This window comes from Oryx dammah, unplaced genomic scaffold (genome assembly GCF_014754425.2).
Source record: "Oryx dammah isolate SB20612 unplaced genomic scaffold, SCBI_Odam_1.1 HiC_scaffold_18, whole genome shotgun sequence".
NCBI lineage: Eukaryota > Metazoa > Chordata > Mammalia > Artiodactyla > Bovidae > Oryx > Oryx dammah.
Window position 1 is genome coordinate 66,191,694 of NW_024070202.1, and position 22,606 is coordinate 66,214,299.

General features: G+C 43.9%; 1 protein-coding gene across 3 annotated transcripts in view; it reads left to right on the plus strand.

The window, feature by feature from the left end:
- NOD1 (nucleotide binding oligomerization domain containing 1) overlaps positions 1–21,785 on the plus strand; it is a 96,042-nt gene extending 74,257 nt beyond the window's left edge. For all 3 annotated transcript variants that reach the window (XM_040259697.1, XM_040259699.1, XM_040259698.1), the window contains 5 exons: positions 2,248–2,331; positions 3,427–3,510; positions 8,298–8,381; positions 13,029–13,112; positions 20,656–21,785. In XM_040259697.1, the coding sequence (XP_040115631.1) occupies positions 2,248–2,331; positions 3,427–3,510; positions 8,298–8,381; positions 13,029–13,112; positions 20,656–20,728 (409 nt within the window). In that variant the 3' untranslated portion in view covers positions 20,729–21,785. The remainder of the gene's footprint in view (positions 1–2,247; positions 2,332–3,426; positions 3,511–8,297; positions 8,382–13,028; positions 13,113–20,655) is intronic.
- Positions 21,786–22,606: the final 821 nt, after the last annotated feature.

Consider the following 22,606-nt stretch of genomic DNA (forward strand, 5'->3'; position numbering starts at 1 on the left):
ATGATTATGCCCCTCATACTGCCTTGTTGTGGCTTCTTTGGATGTAGGATATCTTTTCTGGTAGGTTCCACCATTTTTTGCTGATAGTTGTTCAGCACTTAGTTGTGATGTCGGTGTTCTCGTAAGAAGACGTGAGTTAACATCCTTCTAATCCACCATCTTGTCTCTGCCTCCCCTCTCTGGAGGCTTTTTTAATTCAATTTTTTATTGAAAATACATGTAACATAAAATTTACCACCTTAACCACTTTAAGTGTACAGTCTGATACACTTAAAATTAAGTATATTCATATAGTCATGCAACCATCATCTTTATCTATTTCCAGAACTCTCTTTATCTTGTAAAACAGAAACTCTATACCCATGAAACAGTAATTCCCAATTCTCCCCTCCCCTCAGCCCTTGGCAACCACCTTTCTACTGTCTGTCCCTGTGCATTCAGCTACTGTAGGTAGTCATATAAGTGGAATCATACAGTATTTGTCCTTTTGTGACTGGCTTCTTTTACTTAGCATTAGGTTCTCAAGGTTTATCCATGTTGTAGCATGTATCAGACTTTACTTCTTTTTTAAGTCTGTTTAATACTCCATTCTATGCACATACCACATTTTGTTTATCCATTAATCTGTCAGTGGACACTTGGGTTATTTCTACCTTTTAGTTCTTTTGAATAATGCTGCTATTGACACGGGTGTACATATATCTCTTTGAAGCCCTGATTTCAATTCTTCTGGGTATATACCCAGAAGTGGAACTGCTAGAACACATGGCAATTCTATTTTTACTTTTCTGAGGAACCACCATATTGCTTTCTACAGCACCTATAGCATTTTACATTCCTACTAACAGAGCATAAGGGTTCCAATTTCTCTACATCCTCACCAACACTTGTTATTTCCTGGTGTTTTGATAGTAACCATTCATATGGGTGTGAGGTGATACTCCATTGTGGTTTTGACTCAGGAAACTATTTAAAGCTTTTCATAGTTACAATTTTCCCCTGATTTTAAAAGAAACATAGATAATCTTATTTGTAAACTATGGAAAATATGAAAAGTATAATAGAGATCATCTTCTCAAAAACAATTGTCATCTACCCGAGATGTCAGTTAAGCTTTCTTGAGCTCTCTCATGCAATGGGTGCCCTCTCTATACTGGTTACTATTGTAGACGTCGAACTACCTGTACAGAATTTCACTCTACCTTTCTCCACTTAATCTCATGTCATGAGTAGTTTTCCACTTTATTAAAAGTTTGATCCTTTGCAGTTATATCCACACACTTTTTATGCAAAATGCTGAAAACTCTCATTCTGGGGTTTTACAAGCCGTATTGCCAGAGACATCAGGCCACTTGCCTGGTGAGAGCATGTGGCTGAGGCAGCTTTGGTTGTGTTGTGGTGGGCCCAGCAGACTTGCTTTCTGTAGACAGTGACCCTCAGCCTTTTAGAAATAGCTGACTCATAGGCTCAGCACTGTCCTGGGTGATTTGCATATATTAACTCACTTCATCCTCACAACTCCTTGAGGAAATGCTCTTATTCCTGCTTTCAGACGAGGAGACTAAGACTAAGCGACTACACACCACCCGTGCACGCATAGGTGGTGGTGGGGCAGGGCCAGGTTGGGAACCCAGTGTCTTACCATACAGACCCTTGATTTAGCCGGATCCTGTTAAGGTTTTCTGCTGTGGGGAAGGGAATACAGTTTGTCATTGCAACTCCCCACCCAAACTACAACAATCTGAACAGCATGATTTGGTCATGTCTTCTTTACATGCCAGGAAAATTGCTGATTAAGTTTCTTAGTGTGTTTCTTGATAGTTGCTTTATGCAAGACTGACTATGCTTTCAGGAACATGTGTCACCCCTGTTCAGGGTCAAATGGATATTGGGATCTGGCACCCCCCGCCAGGCCTTCCTTTCAAGCTCTTGTCAACCTGTATATCCTGTGGGTGACATTTCAGGGACGGTCGTGAGCTTAGGCTCTGACTGACAGCTCTCCAAAAACTCAGGGGACAGACTTGGTTTCTAATTGTGTCTGACTTATGTTCCCAAGGCTTCTACTGGTTTTGTTCCTCCAGAGCAGCTCACTAAGGGGCTGGTGGAGAGATTCATCTCCAGGCCACAGCTCCAGAGATGGAGCAGAGACATCTGCCTGTTGAGATTACATGCCATCTCCTGTGGCCAAGAGCAGAAAATAAGGGGAAGAGCATGAGGTAACTTTTACTGTCTCGCCTCTGCCCTCAGGATGTGGGGCAATCAAATCGGTGATGAAGGAGCAAAGGCCTTCGCAGAGGCTCTGAGGAACCACCCCAGCTTGACCAACCTGAGGTAACTGCTGCTTTCTGAGACCCAGTGTCTTCAGGCCCAGCCTGCTCACTCGGGCGCACCTCTTGTTTCACCGGGGGAGGAACCAAGGGGAAGAGGTGGCTGGCATTCCTAACAGGGAAGGTATTTGTGTGTGTGGTTTTACCTTGTCTTTCTAAGAACATTTTTATTGACATAGAGGATAGGCATACAGTAAAGTACATCATGGTGAAGTTTTCAGCTCCGTAATGTGACGTGCACACACCCAACATATCAGACATGGGACACTGCCAGCTCCTTGGCAGTCTGCCTGTGCCCCTTGAGGGTTGGGGAGGAACTCTTCAGTCCAAATAAAACTGAAAGGGACACTGGGCAGCTTATTTCTGCCCCTTCTTCATTCTCAGGATGGTGCTGGGACAAGAGGGGACCTTTCATCTCAGTAAACAGACTTGGTCCTTCCCGGCCCTCCTTTAGACCTCCGGCGGAATCGCTGAGACCTGGGTGTCTCTTGGTTGCCTGTGTTCTTGCTGTCACTTACAGAGAGTCTCCTGTGGTAGAGGCAGTAGCAGAGTTCCTTCCTTATGAGAACAGAGATTTCCCTAGGCCTCACTGATGTGTGCCTGTAAGGTCTCAGCATCCAAAGCAGAGCTGGCCAAGCCTCTTCAACCCGCTGTGGGCACTGTGGCCAGATATGGCCCATGTTTCATTTCCCTTCTGGCCTGTTCTCATGGTCTGAACCTGGGCTCTGAAGCAACAAACTCAAGCAGCTGCTGGCACAGCTGAGCACTTCTGCTTCTTGCTTTGAGTCAGCCCAGGCAGGGGCCACCTCCTGGCAAGTCTTTCCAGCTGCTTTAGTTGCTGAGTGTGTTAGTCTCTCAGTTGCGCCCAACTCTTTGTGACCCCACGGACTGTAGCCTGCCAGGCTCCTCTGTCCATGGAACTCTCCAGGCAAGAAAATTGGAGTGGGTTGCCATACCTTCCTCCAGGGGATCTTCCCCACCCAGGTATTGAACCTGGTTCTCCCACATTTCAGGCAAATTCTTTACTATTGAGCTGCCAGGCCAAACGCAAATGTAGACATGTTTTTAATAACCTTCTCCAAATGTTTTTCCTTCCTAGTCTTGCATTCAATGGCATCTCTACAGAAGGAGGAAAGAGCCTCGCGTGGGCCCTGCAGCAGAATGCATCTTTGAGAATATTCTGGTAATAACCAGAGTCATTTTGAAAGGTTGGGTATTGGGGATTTTTCCAAAGACTGTGCATAGCTTAGAATCTTAACTGAAAGGCTGCCTCTGAATTGAGAAGGCTCTATGCTGCGCTTAGTCGCTCAGTCACATGCAACTCCACCAGGCTCCTCTGTCTATGGGATTGTCCAGGCAAGAATACTGGAGTGGGTTGCTGTGCCCTCCCCCAGGGCATCTTCCCAACCCAGGATCAAACCCACATTGCAGGCAGATTCTTTACCATCTGAGTCACCAGGGAAGCCTGAACATTGAAAAGGCTCTAGGCCTTTCCTCAAAGGAAGGTTTATAATTTAATTTCCTCCTGGAGAAGATGATAGTCATCCCCAGAAGCACAGACAAGTACAGAATGGGTGGAGTGGGCCCTAGGAGCCTGAGTTTGAGACCTTAGCTTTCTTGGCCACTGCGGGCCTCAGGTAAATCAGAAGGCTAGCCATTCTGACTGTCAGGATATCTCTGGAACACCCCCAGATATGCCTTGAAGGGTCCAACTTTCACATTCTTGTTTCAGTGTTCTCCCTTCTTCCTCTTACACTGCCTTTCTCCCATGCAGCCTCCTGCTTTAGTCACATCAGGAGTTGACCTTCCTGCTCCCACTCACCTGTCCTCACTCCTTCTGCATTCCAGGGCCACTAATTAATTAATGTTACCTTCTTAAAGTGCTCCTCTTTTTTTGTTGTTGTTCTTTTTTTTGGCCATTTACCACATTTTTATTTTACTTACCTGCCTGTATCATAAATTGCTTCCAGGTGAGGAAGTTATGTTACATGTCTCCATATCCTCCTCATGAGATATTGGCTAAATCAGTTAATGTAAATGTCATCACTGTGAGAATTCTGACACTAGACCTGCTGCCCAGTAAGCTCATTTCCCTTTTCTCTTCGAAAAATCTCTTTTAAGATTTTGAAAAGTAAAAAACATACTTTTTGAGAAAAAAAAATATGACACTGAAGTCTGGAAAGTAGGAAGTGAAAGTACCTCCCCTTTCATGTTTCCTAAATATAATCTTCTATTTCTAGCATTTGAATGTATATTCAAATAAATATCCCTTTTCTTATAAAATAGAATTTAGCAAGTGACTTAAAAAACATCTCAGCCATATGTTGTACATATTTTATATGTCCTTTTATGTCAGGGTTTCTCTGTCTCAACACTGTTTTGACATTTTGGTCCAGATATTTCTTTTTTGTTGAGAGGCTGTCCCGTGCATTGTAACATATTCAGCAGAATCCCTGGTCTTTGCCCATTTGATACTCTGTAGTGACCCCTAATTGTGACAATCAAAAATTGTCTCCAGACATTGGCAAGTGTCTCTGGATGGAAACTCACCCCGGTTGAGACTCACAGTTCTAGGTGGATAATAATTTCAATCCCCAGAATCTCTTGAGTACTGACCATAAATACATCATGCATCGTTCTGTCTTTTTTGTACAGTAACACATTCTCACAACCATGCAAGGAGGTTTGTACCATGACTGTTAACATTTACTGATGGGAAAACTCAGGCCCAGAGAAGTTCAACCACCTGCTGTGGTCACCCTGCTAGTAAGCGATTCCCAGCTGGCCTATCTGACTCAGAGTGTCTTAAGTGCTATGCTCTTCATCTTTCTTCCTCCTACCTCAGTCTCTCTAAAGGCTGCACACTCACAACTTATTTTTCCAATTGCCTCTATTGATACTGAAATTTGTCCACATCTTACATTATGACCAAAAAAGACTACAATCAATATTTATCTATGGAAACCTGTCTGTAATGTCTCTGCGCACCATAAATCAATTTCTAGAAGTCTAATTATTGGTCCAAAGTGAAACACATTTAAAATTTGGACCAGTTCAGTTTAGTCGCTCAGTCATGTCCGACTCTTTGCAACTCCATGAATTGCAGCACACCAGGCCTCCCTGTCCATCACCAACTCCCGGAGTTCACTCGGACTCACATCCATCGAGTCAGTGATGCCATCTGGCCATCTCATCCTCTGTCGTCCCCTTCTCCTCCTGCCCCAAATCCCTCCCAGCAGCAGAGTCTTTTCCAATGAGTCAACTCTTTGCAGGAGGTGGCCAAAGTATTGGAGTTTCAGCTTTAGCATCAGTCCTTCCAATGAACACCAAGGACTGATCTCCTTTAGGATGGACTGGTTGGATCTCCTTGCAGTCCAAGGGACTCTCAAGAGTCTTCTCCAACACCGCAATTCAAAAGCATCAATTCTTCAGCCCTCAGCTTTCTTCATAGTCCAACTCTCACATCCATACATGACCACTGGAAAAACCATAGCCTTGACTAGATGGACCTTTGTTGGCAAAGTAATATCTCTGCTTTTCAATATGCTGTCTAGGTTGGTCATAACTTTTCTTCCAAGGAGTAAGTGTCTTTTAATTTCATGGCTGAAATCACCAGCTGCAGTGATTTTGGAGCCCCAAAAATAGTGTCTGACACTGTTTCCACTGTTTCCCCATCTATTTCCCATTAAGTGATGGGACCGGATGCCATGATCTTAGTTTTCTCAATGTTGAGCTCTAAGCCAACTTTTTTACTCTCCTCTTTCACTTTCATCAAGAGGCTTTTTAGTTCCTCTTCACTTTCTTCCATAAGGGTGGTGTCATCTGCATATCTGAGGTTATTGATATTTCTCCTGGCAATCTTAATTCCACCTTGTGCTTCTTCCAGTCCAGCGTTTCTCATGATGTACTCTGCGTATAAGTTAAATAAGCAGGGTGACGATATACAGCCTTATACTCCTTTTCCTATTTGGAGCCAGTCTGTTGTTCCATGTCCAGTTCTAACTGTTGCTTCCTGACCTGCATACAGGTTTCTCAAGAGGCAGGTCAGGTGGTCTGGTATTCCCATCTCTTTCAGAGGTTTCCACAGTTTATTATGATCCACACAGTCAAAGGCTTTGGCATAGTCAATAAAGCAGAAGTAGATGTTTTTCTGGAACTCTCTTGCTTTTTCGATGATCCAGCGGATGTTGGCAATTTGATCTCTGGTTCCTCTGCCTTTTCTAAAACCAGCTTGAACATCTGGAAGTTCACGGTTCACGTATTGCTGAAGCCTGGCTTGGAGAATTTTGAGCATTACTTTACTAGCGTGTGAGATGAGTGCAATTGTGCGGTAGTTTGAGCATTCTTTGGCATTTTCTTTCTTTGGGATTGGAATGAAAACTGACCTTTTCCAGCCCTGTGGCCACTGCTGAGTTTTCCAAATTTGCTGGCATATTGAGTGCAGCACTTTCACAGCATCCTCTTTCAGGATTTGAAATAGCTCAACTGGAATTCCATCACCTCCACTAGCTTTGTTCATAGTGATGCTTTCTAAGGCCCACTTGACTTCACATTCCAGGATGTCTGACTCTAGGTGAGTGATCACACCATCGTGATTATCTAAGTCATGAAGATCTTTTTTGTACAGTTCTTCTGTGTATTCTTGCCATCTCTTCTCAATATCTTCTGCTTCTGTTAGGTCCATACCATTTCTGTCCTTTATCAAGCCCATCTTTGCATGAAATGTTCCCTTGGTATCTCTAATTTTCTTGAAGAGATCTCTAGTCTTTCCTTGGATGCAATCTCAAAAACAACAGAATGATCTCTGTTCAAGGCAAACCATTCAGTATCACAGTAATCCAAGTCTATGCCCCAGCCAGGAACACTGAAGAAGCCGAAGTTGAACGGTTCTATGAAGACCTCCAAGACCTTTTAGAACTAACACCCAAAAAAGATGTCCTTTTCATTATAGGGGACTGGAATGCAAAAAATTTGGATAGACACTACCAAATTGCCCTTCAAGGAATGATTTTTTATTTTTTTTTTTTCTGTTTTGTTCTCCTTCCTTTATTTATTCTTTCATCCACTGGCACAACAGGGTTTAATCATCTTTACAACCAGGAGCGTCTCGCCCTCTGTGCTTTACCCACGTCACTTTCTGCTTTTATGAACAACTGACAGACTACTGGAACTTTCAGTCACAGAACTTGGGTCCTTCATAACTGGCAAAGTGATGATCACATTTTAACATGCATTTGTCAGGCTTTTCTAGGTCCTCATCAGACTGAATTTAGTAACAGACTGTCAAGGGTGTTCAAGGGATCTTAAAGGCTGCAGGAGACCACAGAAGCAAGCATTCAGTTCAGTTCAGTCGCTCAGTCATGTCCGACTCTTTTCGACCCCATGAATCGCAGCACGCCAGGCCTCCTTGTCCATCACCAACCCCCAGAGTTCACTCAGACTCATGTCCATCGAGTCAGTGATGCCATCCAGCCATCTCATCCTGTCGTCCCCTTCTCCTCCTGCCCTCAATCCCTCCCAGCAGCAGAGTCTTTTCCAATGAGTCAACTCTTCGCATGAGGTGGCCAAAGTACTGGAGTTTCAGCTTTAGCATCATTCCTTCCAAAGAAATCCCAGGGCAGATCTCCTTCAGAATGGACTGATTGGATCTCCTTGCAGTCCGTCCCTTGCTTTTTGTGGGCCCAGGTCTTCTGTGAAATCTGAGAGCTTAGCAAGGATGGAGGGGAGTATGGGCTCCCCAACAATAGCAGGGCTAAGAAGTGGGAGCTTGGGTGAAGGGTTTGCACTAGAAATGAACCTCCATTTATTGTCTTTGGGACTCAGAGGCTGGGTTTAGAGCCTGGCTGTTCGCTGAGTTCTCAGCAAGTGATTAGCAGCATAAGCCTGGAAACGCCTGGGCCAGGAACACAATGAAGAAAGGGTACCAGGTAAGACTGACTGCCCTGAGTCCACTCTCCCTTTTTCTTACAGGCTCACCAAAAACGAACTTGATGATGAAGTGGCAGAGAGCTTTGCAGAGATGTTGAAAGTCAACCAGACATTGAAACATTTATGGTAATTCAGATTTCAACACTGTGCTTTGAAAAAAAAAAAAAAAAAAACTTTGACATAAAATTAACATACCATAAAAGTCACTCTTTTGAAGTATACAATTCAGTGATTTTTAGCATATTTATAGGTTGTGCAGCCAACACTACTCTCTAACTCTAGAACATTTTACCTAACCGCCTCCCCTATTCCCCCCAGACCTGTATGCAGTAAGCAATCACCCCCCTTCCTTCTTCTCTCTCAGTTCCTGCCTGCATGCTAAGTCCCCTCAGTCATATCTGACTCTGTGACTCAATGGACCGTTGTGCCCCAACAGGCTCCTCTGTCCGTGGGATTTAGCATCTACTCATTTTATTTTCAGTCTCTGGATTTGCCTTTTCTGGGCATTTCATAGAGATGCAGTCGTACAATATGGGGCCTTTTGTTTCTGTGTTATTTCAGTAGCATAAGTTTTCAAGCTTCATCCACACTGTGGCATGTATTGGTACTCCATTGCTTTTTATGGCTAAATATTCCGTTGTATGGATAGTCCACGTTTTGTTTGCCCATTCGTCAGTTGGTGGATATTTGGATTGTTTCTACTTTATGACTGTTATGAATAATGCTACTGTGAACATTCATGCATGTCTGTGTAACCATGTGTTTTCTTTTGGGTATATACTTAGGAATAGAATTTCAGGGTTATATGGTTATTTTGTTAACTGATAAACTGTTTTCCAAAGTGATTATGCTATTTACATTCTCACCAGTCACGTATGAGGGTCACCATTTCTTCACGTCCTCACCAACACAGGTCTTCCGGGGTCATACTATCCTAGGGGATATGAAGTGCTGTCTCATCGTGGTTCTGATTTGCATTTCCCTGACACTAACAATGTTGGGTGTCTTTTCATGTGCATATTGGCCACTTGTATATCTTCTTTGGAGAACTGGCTCCACATTCTTTGTTTATTTGTAAATTGGGTTGTGCTGTGGTAAGCTGGTTCAGTCGTGTCTGACTTTGCTGTAGCCCACCAGGCTCCTCTGTTGATGGGGATTCTCCAGGCAAGAACACTGGAATGGTTTGCTGAGCCCTCCTCCAGGGGATCTTCCCCACCCAGGGATCAAACTCCTTGTCTCTTCCGTCCCCTGCATTGGCAGCTGGGTTCTTTACCACTAGTGCCGCCTGGGAAGCCCTAAGTTGGGTTATGTGCCTTTTAATTGCTGAGTTGTTAGGATTCTTTAAATATTCTATGTGCGAGACATTTACTAGATAGATGATTTGCAAATATTTCCTCCCTTTCTGTAGAGTTTTTCAATTTTGCAAATATTTCTTTTCAGTTTCTTCACAGTGACCTTTGAAGCACCAAAGTTTTTAATTTTGATGAAGTCCAATTTATTTTTTCTTTAGTTGCTTGTGCTGTAGGTGTCTTACTAAGAAATCATTGCCTAATCCAAGGTCACAAAGATTTCTTTTAAGTGTTACAGTTTTGCTCTTGCATTTAGGCCCTTGATCCATTTGGAGTTCGTTTCTGTGTATGGTATGAGATTTGGGATCCAGCTTTATTTTATTGCATCTAGATAATCAGTTGTGCCAGCACCACGTGTTGAAGACTCTTCCCTTTTGAATGGCCCTGACACTTTTGTCAAATCAGTTGACCATAAATGTGTGAGTTTATTTCTGGACTTTCTATTCTGGTTGAGCCATATGTTTATCCTTATGCCAGGACCATACTGTCCTGCTTATTGTAACTTTGTAATAAGTTTTTGAAACCAGGGAGTGTGTGTTTCCAACTTTGTTCTTCTTAATATTGACTATTCCGGGTCCCTTGCATTTCCACGTGAATTTTAGATCATCATGGGTCCCTTGCATTTCCACGTGAATTTTAGATCATCATGTCAGTTTCTGTATGTATGTATGTATGTATGTACCCAGTGTGTTACTTTTACATGTTTTTTTTTTTTTTTTCCTTTCTGACCCATAGACTTTCTTTTATGCCCTTCCCTAGGTGTCAGGCCAGCCTCCCCAGGGAGAACACAGTTAGGAGAGGGCTAGAGAGTGAGTCTTCACTCTTTGTGTGAGCACAGACCACACTGGCCAGGGTGAAGATAGCCAGTGGGCCTTAGCACTGCCAGGCTTTTTAACGTCTCCTCCTACCCAGCCTCTTGCCAGGTCTAGGCTGCAGGCAGCTTAGCCTACCTCCTGCAAGGCGTAGGTGGTGCCATTGTCCCACCCATGGCAGGGATCATTAGGAAATAGCAGAATTTAACTAAATGCAGAACTCTGTGCCCACTTCCAGGTTCTATTTTTGCTCCTTTTGCAAAAAGTCCAAGTCACACTGTGGTCATGCTTACCAGAAAGTCACAACCTCTGCACCAAGACCAGGGGCCCCAGTCTGTGGGAGATGTGGCAACAATCACTGGGTCCTGGCTGCAGCATGGCTGCCTATGCCTGTGTGCTTGGGCAGGAATGGTGACAAGAACTTGCACTGGGCACCGTGATAGAGACTGAGAACTACTTCCTACCCATCCTCCTATTGAAACTAACACACTCAGGGTTGTGGGGTTCTCTTACAGTTATTCTCATGTTATAGGTCAGGCAACCGAAGAACAGAGAGCTTCTTCAAGGATCTATAGCTGGAAGGTGGGGAGTAGGTGTAATTGTATATGAGGAGAACTTTTAACCACGCTATACTGCTTCCTTCTAAGGGATTGGCTTAATTTCTGAACTCTCATCAGTCATGGTAATACAGGCCTTCATCTTCCTCATGCAGCTGCCTTCTTGGATCAGTGCCCCAAATTTCTAAAGGTCAAGTGCATTTGCAGCCTTTATCTACAAAAAGCCAGAGCAGAGGAGTGAACCTGTGATGATTAAAAAAAAAAAAAAAGTAGACATATCACTGACTTGGGCTGCATTTTTTTTCCTGGGTGGGCTAGAAGCACAGCCTCCCAGGGGAGCAATTCAGAAATTGTTCAGGCTTCTCAGCTCTATCTGAAACCTTTGTTTCATTGAGTCACTGTTAGCCAACATAATGGGGTATACGCCTGGAGGCCTCAGTATGGATGCTTTTCCACTGGGACTCATGAATAGTTTTCCCCCTCCCTCTCAGATGTTAGATAGGACATGGCACCATTTTGGAAGCCTTTCCCCCACCAAAGAAGAGAATGCCTAGCTCTTTAAAAATACTTGACTTTAAAAGCTGCCTTGCCTTTCTCCAGTCACCTGGAAGGAGATATCAGACTGCCTGTTCCCAGATAACGTTCCTTAGAATTTGTTGTTCAGACTGGTCATCTCGAAACAATGAAAAGTGTCAAGCACACATGCATATATATGTTCATGTAGTAAAAGTACCTACATGTGAATATACAGATCTATTATGCTCATGCTAAAAATATACAGAAAAGTTAAACATTAAAAAATTTATTGATGTATAATTTATATATTAATACAATGTTTAATTTCTGCTGTATAGCACAGTAACTCAGTTATATATTTTTTAAAAATTAAGTTTTTACTGAATTTGTTATAATAGTGCTTCTCTTGTTTATGTTCTGGGTTTTTGGCCACAAGGCATTTGGATTTTTAGCTCCCCAACCAGGGTTCAAATCTGCATCCCTTTCACTGGAAGGCAAAGTCTTAACTCACTGGACTGCCAGAGAAGCTCCCTGCATGTTGTTTTTCATGTTCTTTTCCATTATGGTTTATCACAGGATTGTGACTATAGTTTCCTGTGTTACATAGTAGGATCTTGTTGTTTATCCATCCTCTATATAATAATTTGCATCTACGAATCCCAAATCCCCAATCCTTCCCTCCCCACCCTTCCTCCTCATTGCTAGCCACAAAGTCTGTTCTCCATATGTGTTTTGTAGTCTATATTTGTTTTGCAGTCTATTTTGTAGATAGGTTCATTTGTGTAATATTTTAGATTCCACATATAAGTGCTATCATATGGTATTTGTCCTTTTCTGCTTAGTATGATATTCTTAATGCTGAGTAATAGTTCAGTGTATATATATGTGTGTGTGTACATATATACCACATCTTCTCTATCATCTGATGGCTATTTAGGTTGTTTCCATGTGCTGGCTAGTGTATATAGTGCTGTACGAACATAGGAGCACATATATCTTTTAAAATTAGTTTTATCTGGATATATACCCAGGAGTGGGATTGTTGGATCTTATGGCAACTCTCTTTTTTAGTTTTTTTTAAGGAACCTCCATACCCATTTCAATAGTGGCTGCACCAGTTTTCATTCCCACCAACAGTGTAGGAGGATCCCCTTTTCTTCAAATCCCCTCCAGTATTTATTGCTTTTAGACTTTTTAATGACGGCCATTCTGACTGGTATAGGAAGTGGTACCTCACTGTGGTTTTGATTTTCACTTCTCCAATAATTAGAGATTTTTCATGTACCTGTTGGCCATATGTATGTCTTCTTTAGAGAAATGCCTATTTAGGTCTTCTGCCCATCAGAAAAGTTAAACATTTTAAAACATGTCATTTATTCTCCTGAGTCTGATCTAGACAGTGTTTGCTAGACTGAAAGTTAAATGGATTCAGTTCTTCCTGACCCTGTCTCTCATTCCATCATACCCTTCCAACCCCCTAATGACGTGGACAGAGTTCATCCAGTATGACTTGATACAAAAGGTATGTTTTTCTTTCAGGCTTATCCAGAACCAGATCACGGCCAAGGGGATTGCCCAGTTGGCAGAGGCATTACAGAAGAACACTGGCATAATGGAGATTTGGTAAGACTGAGCTACCACTTTTTGTAGCGGTAACAACAGTGATTATTTACTTAGCACCACTGACTATGTGCTATGCACAATGTAAGGCAATGTGCATTTCTTTCTCATCTTTCCAACAATCTGTAAAGTAGGTAGTACTGTTTCCATTTCACAGATGAAGAAACTGAGGCCCAGACCCAGGTCACACCTAAGAGGAGAAACTGAAATTCAAGGCTGTGACTTCATAGTTAGGACTCTTCTGCAGTCCCCCTGTCCTAGATTGTACAGGGGCAGACAGACTGAGAACTGATTCCCACTGAGAGGTGGCCTGGAGTTTGAAGCATGTTCTTTTCCTCTCTGGGCTTCCAGGCTGTATTTGAGCTGACTGTACTCTTTCCCAACTTCCTGTTTCTGAGGACTCGCTTATGCCAGCAGAAGGAAAGCCCATGGCCTGCCTTACTGCACTGTTGCGCCCCACTCCATTTCTTGGGCCTCCCACGGGACACATGCAGCCCCCCCCCCATTCCCCCACAGGTAGGACTGGCCCTGGGGTACATTCAGGGGGTGAGGGAACGTGTATGTCCCATTAGTAACGGAAAGGGCCCTGACTGCCTCAGTACTGATGTAACCGAGTTGAGAACAGAGGGCCCCTGTGTCCTTGAACCCAGACCCACCAAGAGCTCTGGAATTTGCTCTCTGCCCCAGGCCTGGCCTGAGACAGCCCAGCAGAGTGTGAGGCTCAGACCAACATGGAAAGCCTGGCAGGGGCGAGAGCCGGGTTCCCCTGGAGGGCAGAGACCACAGGAGTTCATGCTCCATCCAGGGCCCTGAAGGCCATGGAGCAGCCTTGCCATGAGCCAAACCCTCAGTGCAGGGGGTAGTTACTCATTAACTATAGTGCTTTCTTCGTACTGGGGAGAAGAATTTCATAGCCCAAAAAATGTAAGTCAAGGTACAGCTTTCTCCCTGACCTTGGCTGCTAGAACGGTGTTTTTTAAACTTTGCTTTAGAACTCCTTAGAGGATCATAAATTGGTTTGGTAGGTTGTAACTAGCATTATTTAAAGAATGAAATGGAGTAGAACACCAGAATGCTGTGTGCACACTATGAGATATTTCATAATCTAATTTCAGATGTGGGTGTGTATGTATAGATGTGTACCAGCATAGACACTGGTTCACAATGTAAAATGTTCTTATTTGGAGGCAAAACCAAAAAAACATTTGACAACATTATGCTTGAGAAGAGAGCCCAGGCTCCAAACAGATTCATGGAGGGGCTGTGGCAAGTTGTCTTCCAAGCCAAGCCTACTCAGCCAGGAATCCTTTCCTAGAAGCACCCCGTTTGCTGCTGACTCTCTTGTCTGAGGACAAAAGATAGAGGTGGGAAGAGGACAGGAGACCAGGCTGAAGGACAGTCTGTGGACCACAGCTGGCCTCCACTCTGCTCAGTGACTGGTTTAAGGACATGCAGCTGCTTTAATTCTGACTAGCTTGAAATGGCCTACCAAAGACCATTGTTCCTACACAAAGAACTATTTGTATAGGACTCAGTATCAGTCTTTAAGGCAAGCTGTGTAGAACCTGACCGAGGCATTGGTGTCAGGAAGGATTAGAAAAGAGGACAAGGAGGATGTCTCGGGTGCTGGCTCAGGAGTATCTTCAGTCCCTGGCTCATCCCAGGAGTCTCACTTCATGGGCTGCCAGGGCTGGGGTTAGGCTCTGCCCAGGGTCATCACTGGCAGAGATTACCTTGGGCCATCTCCTTGGACTCTTTATCTGTAATGACATTTATATCTGCCTCATCCCTGTTCAAAAAGAACTTGAGATATGAAGTCCCTCAAAGACAGAAATTAGCAGTATTCAATGACCCGGTGTCATAGATTACAGCACTTAACCACACTCTGTTGCAAGAGCCTTCTGTGAGGCTGTCTGCTCCAGACTGAGCTCCTTGAGGGTAGGGCCTGTGTCAGGGTCACTGCAGAGTCCCCAGGGAAAGCACAGCATCTTAATTTGTTGAATAACGAATGAGTGCCCGGTGCTGTGCCGATTCTGAGAATCCAGTGGTGAGCAAGATGGAGCTGCTCTCATGGGTTTACATCTAGTGAGGAAGACAAAGGAAAAAATTATTCAAGTAATTATTTAATGACAGTCATGGGTGCTGGAGAGGGGAAGGTCTCCTGAAGGAAGTGGCATTTAAACTAAGCCATGAAGGACGAATAGGAGATCATCAGCTGAGGTGGGAAGACAGTGTTCTAGGAAGGAGAACGTCATGTGCAGCAGTTCTGAGGCACGAAGGAACGTGGTACCTTTGAAGAACAGTGTGGAAGAAGGGCCACAGGAGGTGGAGACTAGATCACGAAAGATCTATGGGTCCTGTTGGATATTTTTGGTTTATCCTACAAGCAGTAGGAAGTCATTGAAGGGTTTCTAGCAAAGAGGGATGTGCTCAGAGCCACACTGTTTAAAAAAAAAAAACCACCCTGGCTCCTGTAGGAAAGTGGACTGGGAAAGGCCGGAGGCCACATCAAGGGGGCAGAGAAGAGGTGATAGGTACTCAGATCAGGATGGTGGTGGGAACATGTGGAGAGGTTCCAGGAGCCATGCTAGGGATATTTAGGAAATAAAAACTTCGTGACAGAATATGAAGGTGGGGAAGGTTAACCTCCAGGTTACTAACTTGCACAACTGGAGAAAGAGTGGTGCCATTCACAGAGCTAGGGCACCCTGGGGAGAGGTGCCCACTATGAGGTACCTGGGAGGCATCCAGATGAAAATGTCAAGTAGGTAAGAGGCTCCGGAGTAGAGAGGTCTCGCCCAGGTCACTGACATACAGATGAGGCCAGGGATAGATGAGGTTCTTCTGGGGGAAGAGGGCCTACCCCCAAGCCTGGAGGAAATCCATTATTTAGAGGTTATATGGAGGAGAATATAAAGAAGATGGAGTGATCAGATGTAAATATCAGAGACTGTAAATATCAAGCCAAGAAACGGATGGCAGTGTTTCAAGGAGGAGGAAGAAATGCCTGTGAAGATCAAGAAAGATAAGGCCTGAAAAATGTCATTTAAATTCAGTTTTATAGAGGCTATTGGTGACCTCAGACCCATTCCACGGAGTGATGATAGCTCCATGAAGGGATTTTTTTTAAAAATTGGATTATAATTGCTTTACAACTAGCTTCCGCTACAACAGCGTGGATCAGCTGTGTGTATACATCTCTCTCCTCCCTCTTGGGCGCCCCTCTAGGCCGTCACAGGGCGCTGAGATGAGCAGCTCCCCGTGGCGGTCTGTTTCACATGGGCGTGCATATATGTCCATGCCACTCTCTCAATCTGTCCCAGCCTCTCCTTCCCTCACTGTGTCCACAAGTCAGTTCTCCATGTCTGCACTTCTATTCCTGCCCTGCAAATAGGTTCACCAGTACTGTTTTTCTAGATTCCATATATATACATTAATATATTTTTCTGACTGACTTCACTCTGTATGACAGACTCTAGGTTCATCCACATTGACCCAGTTTTGTTCCTTTTTGTGTTTAATAGTTCACTGTATATGTACACCACATCTTCTTTATCCATTTGTCTGTCCATGGACATTTAGGCTATTTTAAGTAGTGCTGCAGTGAATACTGGAGCACATGTATCTTTTTGAATTGTTTTCTCGGAGTATATGCCTAGGTGTAGGATTACTGGGTCCTATGATAGTTTTTCGGAGAAGGTGATGGTACCCCACTCCAGTACTCTTGCCTGGAAAATCCCATGGGCGGAGGAGCCTGGTGGGCTGCCGTCTATGGGATCGCAAAGTCGGACACGACTGAAGCAACTTAGCAGCATGATAGTTTTTAGTTTTTAAAGAAACCTCCATACTGTTCTCCATAGTAGTTGTAGCTATTTACATTCCCACCAGCAGTGCAGGAGGGTTCCCTTTTCTCCACATCCTCTCCAGCATTTATTATTTGTAGATTTGTTTTGATGATGGACGTTCTGACTGGTGTGAGGTGATACCTCATTGGAGTTTTGATTTGCATTTCTCTAATAATGAGTGATGTTGAGCATCTTTTCATGTGTGTGTTGGCCATCTGGAAAGGATTAATATCAAACAAGTCATCGAGATGGCCGAGTAAGAGGATGTGGAGCTCACCTCCCCCCACAAACACATTGAAAATACGTCCAAGTGTAGAACAAGTCTCATGGAAAACTGGAAACTGGCAGGAGAGTGCCTATACAACCAAGGCTACAAGAAAGATCCCCATGTAATCAGGTAGGATGGGTTAAAAAAAAAAAGAATCAGGTGAGGATGGCACCCCACGGAAAGGACTAAGAAAAGGAAGCCTGGGAAGTGAGCAGGTTGACTCACCCACCACAGACTGGGTGTCCCAGTGCTGGGCTCCTGTGCAGAGGAGACAAGCCCCGTCGGCTGCTTGGCGAACTAGTATGGCAGAGAGAAAGGCTGGAGCGCCTAGCCTCCGCTGGGAGGAGTGTTGTGGGTGCTTGCTTGCCACCAGACAGGGCAGAAAGAAGTCTGCCTGAGTGGCTGCCGCCTGACTGTGCTCCCAAAGCCGCACTGAGCAAACACCCCAGGCCCACTCACTCCACACCACAGATTGGCACTGGATCTAGAGAAGCCAAGTCCTGGCAGAAGACCTGATCTAGGGACACAGACGTGGCCCCCAGGAACCTGCTGAACAGCACTAACAAAGCAGCTCAGATGTCTGATGGCAACACAGCTGCTTCAGCCCTAATGCCACTGCTAGCCAAGCAGATGCTCCAGCCTCTCCATGCCACAACCTTGCACTAGACCTGGCACGACCACAATGGGAAGAAACATGACCTTGGGCTGCAAGTGAGATGCCTACACAGGTGGTGCATCAGACCTCTGTAAATGCACAAGCCCCAGTGCAGGGAGAAGGGAAAACATACAGGGAACAGAGCCAACTCTATAGCCCAAAGCTCAGGGCATTTGCTCCAGCAACTCCGGAGCAGCACCTGCCCTGTGTGATGGTCACTGAGCAGAGAGGAGGTCCCACATCACATCCTGTGCAGGTTCTAGCTCTTTTAGTTCTAGCCATACTCCATCAAGGTGATGGTGGCCAGCACACCCTGAAGAAGACATGGCTGGCATCCACAATCAAATCCAGTCCTCACATCAAAGACACTGGGCACACACAGTCTACACAGGGACACTCACATAAAAACACCTCTCCATGACCACAATAGATTACTTTTCTCTTTTTCAGTGAATTTAGGTGAAACAGTTAAGGAAAAAGCAGAGGAACTACTCCCACTTGAAAGAGCAAGAGAAGCCCCCTGGAAAAAGTAATGAAACAGAGGTAATTGGTCTTTTTGGTCATTTTTATTACCAAAAAGCTGGTAATAAAAATGCTAACTGAATGAAGAAAGAAAACTGATCTAAGCACAGATCATTTTAACAAAAACTATAAAAAGATCTAATCAAAAATTCAATTTCTGAGATAAAACTCACTGTAAAAGCAATAGCAGACTAAATGACACAAATCCAAATGATCTGAAAGATAAAAATGGAAATCAACCAACATAGCAGACAAAGAAAATGAAAAAAATGAAAGCAGCATAAGATATCTGTGGAATAAAATGTGCCAATATCTGCTGTGTAAGGATTCCAGAAGGAGAAAAGAAGGGAATAAAACATGTATTTGAAGAAATTATGGCTGAAAACTTCCCAAACCTAAAGAAGGAACAAATATCCAGGAACAGGAAGCACAGAAGGTCCCAAATAAGATGAACCCAAACAGAACCACACCAAGACATACTGTAATTAAAATGGCAAAAGTCAAATAATTCTAAAGGCAGCAAGAGAAAAACAGTCCTTTACAAAGAAATCCCCATCAGGCTATCAGCTGACTTCTCTGCAGAAACCTCACATGCCAGAGGAAGTATTAATAGCATGATATATTCAAAGTCCTGAAATGGAAAAATATCAACCTAGGATACTTAATCCTAGGAAGATTTAGAATATAAGAATTTCTCAGAAAAGCAAAAAGCAAATAATTCACCATTACAAAATCTACCCTAAGAGAAATGTTGAAGAATCTTCTCTAAATGGAAAAGAATCTATAGGAAAGGGGAAATACCAATAGGAAAAGCAAATATATATTGAGGATTGAAGATCACTTAAACCAGTACATGGATTAAAAGTGAAAAAAATGTAAAAATGACTATAACTACACTAAACAGTAAAGGGATAAGCAGGGAGATATAAAATATGACATTAGGAATTAAAAATGTAGCTCTAAGGCAAAATGGATAAAAGCAAAAATAAACAAATGGGACCTGATTAAACTTAAAAGCTTTTACATAGCAAAGGAAACCCCTGAAAAAATGAAAAGACAACCTGCAGAATGGGATAAAATATTTGCAAATGATGAAATTGACAAGGGGTTAATGTCCAAAATATACAAACAGCTCATACAACTCAACATCAAAAGAACAGCCTGATTAAAAAATGGGTAGAAGTCCTGAATAGACGTTTTTCCAAAGACAATTTACAGATTCCCAACAGGCACATGAAAAGGTGCTCAACATTACTAATTATTAGAAAATGCAAATCTAAACCCAATGAGGTATCACTTCACACCTGTCAGAATGGACACCATCAAAGTCTACAAATAAATTCTGGAGAGGATATAGAGAAATTGGAACCCTCGTACACTGTTGGTGGGAATGTAAATTGGTGCAGCCACTACGGAAAACAATATGGAGGATTCTTAAACTAACAGTAGAACTACCATATGATCCAGCAATTGCACCCCTGGGGATATATTCAGAAAAAGATAAAACACTAATCTGAAAAGATATATATACCCCAGTGTTCACAGCAGCACTATTTACAATAGCCAGGACACGGAAGCAACCCAAGTGCTCATCAACAGATGACTGGGTTAATATGTGATAAACACACACTTATATGTATATGTACATATATATGTACACATAATATATGCATAATATATATGTACACACACATATGCACAATGGAATATTACTCAGCCATAAAAAGAATGAAATACTGCTATTTACAAAGTGGATGGACCCAGAGAATATTATGCTAAAAGAAATAAGTCACAGAAAGAAAAACTATTATATCAGGTAAATGTGGAATCTAAAAAATAACACACATGCCTGTATATAGGCAAAACAGAAACAGACTCACAAATACAGAAAATGAACTTGTGGTTACCCAATGTTTACCCTGGGTTACCCTCCAAAAGGGTGAGGAACAAATCAGGAGTATGAGATTAACATATATACAAATTACTATATTATAAAATAATAAGAATATACTGTGTAGCATAGGAAATTATACCCATTATCTTGTAATAACCTGTAATAAAAAATAATGTTCAGAAATACTGAATCACCATGCTGTACACCTAAAATTAACACAATACTGTAAATCAACTATACTTCAGTTTTAAAAAAAAGTGTTTGAATTTCAGGGTTGTGTGAAGCATGAGAGTGTGTTAGGAACACGTTAGGAAGGTGTATACAGTAGTCCCTCACTTACTTGTGTTCTTTTTCTCCAACAGCTTAAATGGAAACTTGATAAAGCCCGAGGAGGCCAAGGTCTTTGAAGATGAGAAGCGGATTGTCTGTTTCTGAGGGGATATTTTCTCGTGGGTGGGTCTTGGCCCTGGGGGCAACTCAGTGCAGTCGCCTGGCTTGGATGGCGGCATCCAGGGTCTGCTGAGGTGGACTTCTAGGAATCCAGCCTTCATGATGCAGATCAAGTGGGATCTGGCAGAGATCCCTCCAACTGGCAGAGGACCCGAGTAGTTGTTACAATTCTGCAGGAAAAAGCATGAGCCATTTTAGTGACTGTAAACTTTCTATAAAGAGATGTTAATGCACAGCCATGATTATTTAAATCTGCACCTAGAGGAGTGAGACTTAGAGCTCCTACGAATGCCTGCCCAAAGGCTAGGGGGAACGAGTCAGTCCCCGCCGTGCTCACTGAAGAGTTGATGACATGGTGCACAGTTGGTACCATGTTTCTTGGGGGGCAAAGGTGCTCAACAAAGGAAAGTATTTTACCTGAAATATTGTCTTCCTTCTCAGTGCCTCCCCAAGTGTTGATACTATTCCCACCTCACTATAGACACTGAGGGGGTACAGTGTAGGGGTTTGACTCCTCCAAGGCTCTATAGGGAGCTGGTGCCAAAGAAAGGACCCACAATGGGCTTTCGTCTTAGTCCTAGAGTCTCACCATCTGCTGACAAAGATGGCAGGATGCCCTCTTCACCAGACTGAGGGACAGGGCAATGTCTTCATAATACTGAGGCTCCACTCAGGGCTTTCGTGGGATGGGGCTGAACTCTAGAAGGCTGATGCTATGGGCTCTGCCCCAGGAAGAAGAATCAGTACCGTCCTCCAAAAGGAATAAAGGCCTGGCGTGCCCTTGTGGCCGTGGCATCCAAACTGGAGCTTCTCTCTTGCCCTGTGGAGAAAGGGAAGTCTCCTCCTGCCCCTGAGCAGTTGTGAGGGTGGCTGTGTTGGAGGCAAGTCTCAGAGTTGCTGAGAACTCGGCTGGGAGAGCATGTTAGACCCCTGCCACCATGGCGGGTATGCAGTGGATTCTAAATGGGGGGAAGGAGGAGGTTTTACCAGATAACTCGTTCGTTTGCCAATTCCTTTGTTAGTAAAAATACTGAAACCCTCATTTCTAATTGAGTTCAGTTCAATCGCTCATTCGTGTCCGACTCTTTGCGACCCCATGAATCGCAACACGCCAGGCCTCCCTGTCCATCACCAACTCCTGGAGTCCACCCAAAAATCATGTCCATTGAGTCAGTGATGCCATCCAACCATCATCCTCTGTCGTCCCCTCCTCCTCCTGCCCTCAATCTTTCCCAGCATCAGGGTCTTTTCAGATGAGTCAGCTCTTCGCATCAGGTGGCCAAAGTATTGGAGTTTCAGCTTCAACATCAGTCCTTCCAATTGTCTGAGTCAGGGGTTTTAAAAAGGAAGTCGGCCTGGCAAGCACGCTGTGACCCCTTCAGAGGCATTTACTACATTGGGTGGGGCCCCAGGGTGACGTGCTGTGAGGAGAACCAGACGAGGGACAGTCAGAGGCATCCTCAGTGTTATCCTTCACAAGTCCCTCCACCTACCAAGAGAAGGAAGAAGGAAGAAGGCAGAGAAAGTATCTGAGGCCCCTCCATCTAACCTCCCAGTCCACACAAGCGGCTTCTCAGAGGGAATACCTTGAGTCCCTGGTGGTTGGGGCCAGGGTATGCTGGCATAGCCAGATTTCATGGTCCTCACCACAACCTGATGGGCTGTCCCCTACCCTTCTCGGCTGTTCACTGCCAAATAGAGGACCAGGGTGGGCTTGTACCCACTGTGGCAAGAGGCACTGAGCTGATGGTAAGTGGGAGGCCGTTCAACAGTACCTTGGAGTTGTCAGAAGTCCAGCCAGGCTTTATACAACAGCCACAGTTAAGAAGGGTATAATTCAACAAGTTAGCCCTGAAAGTTAGG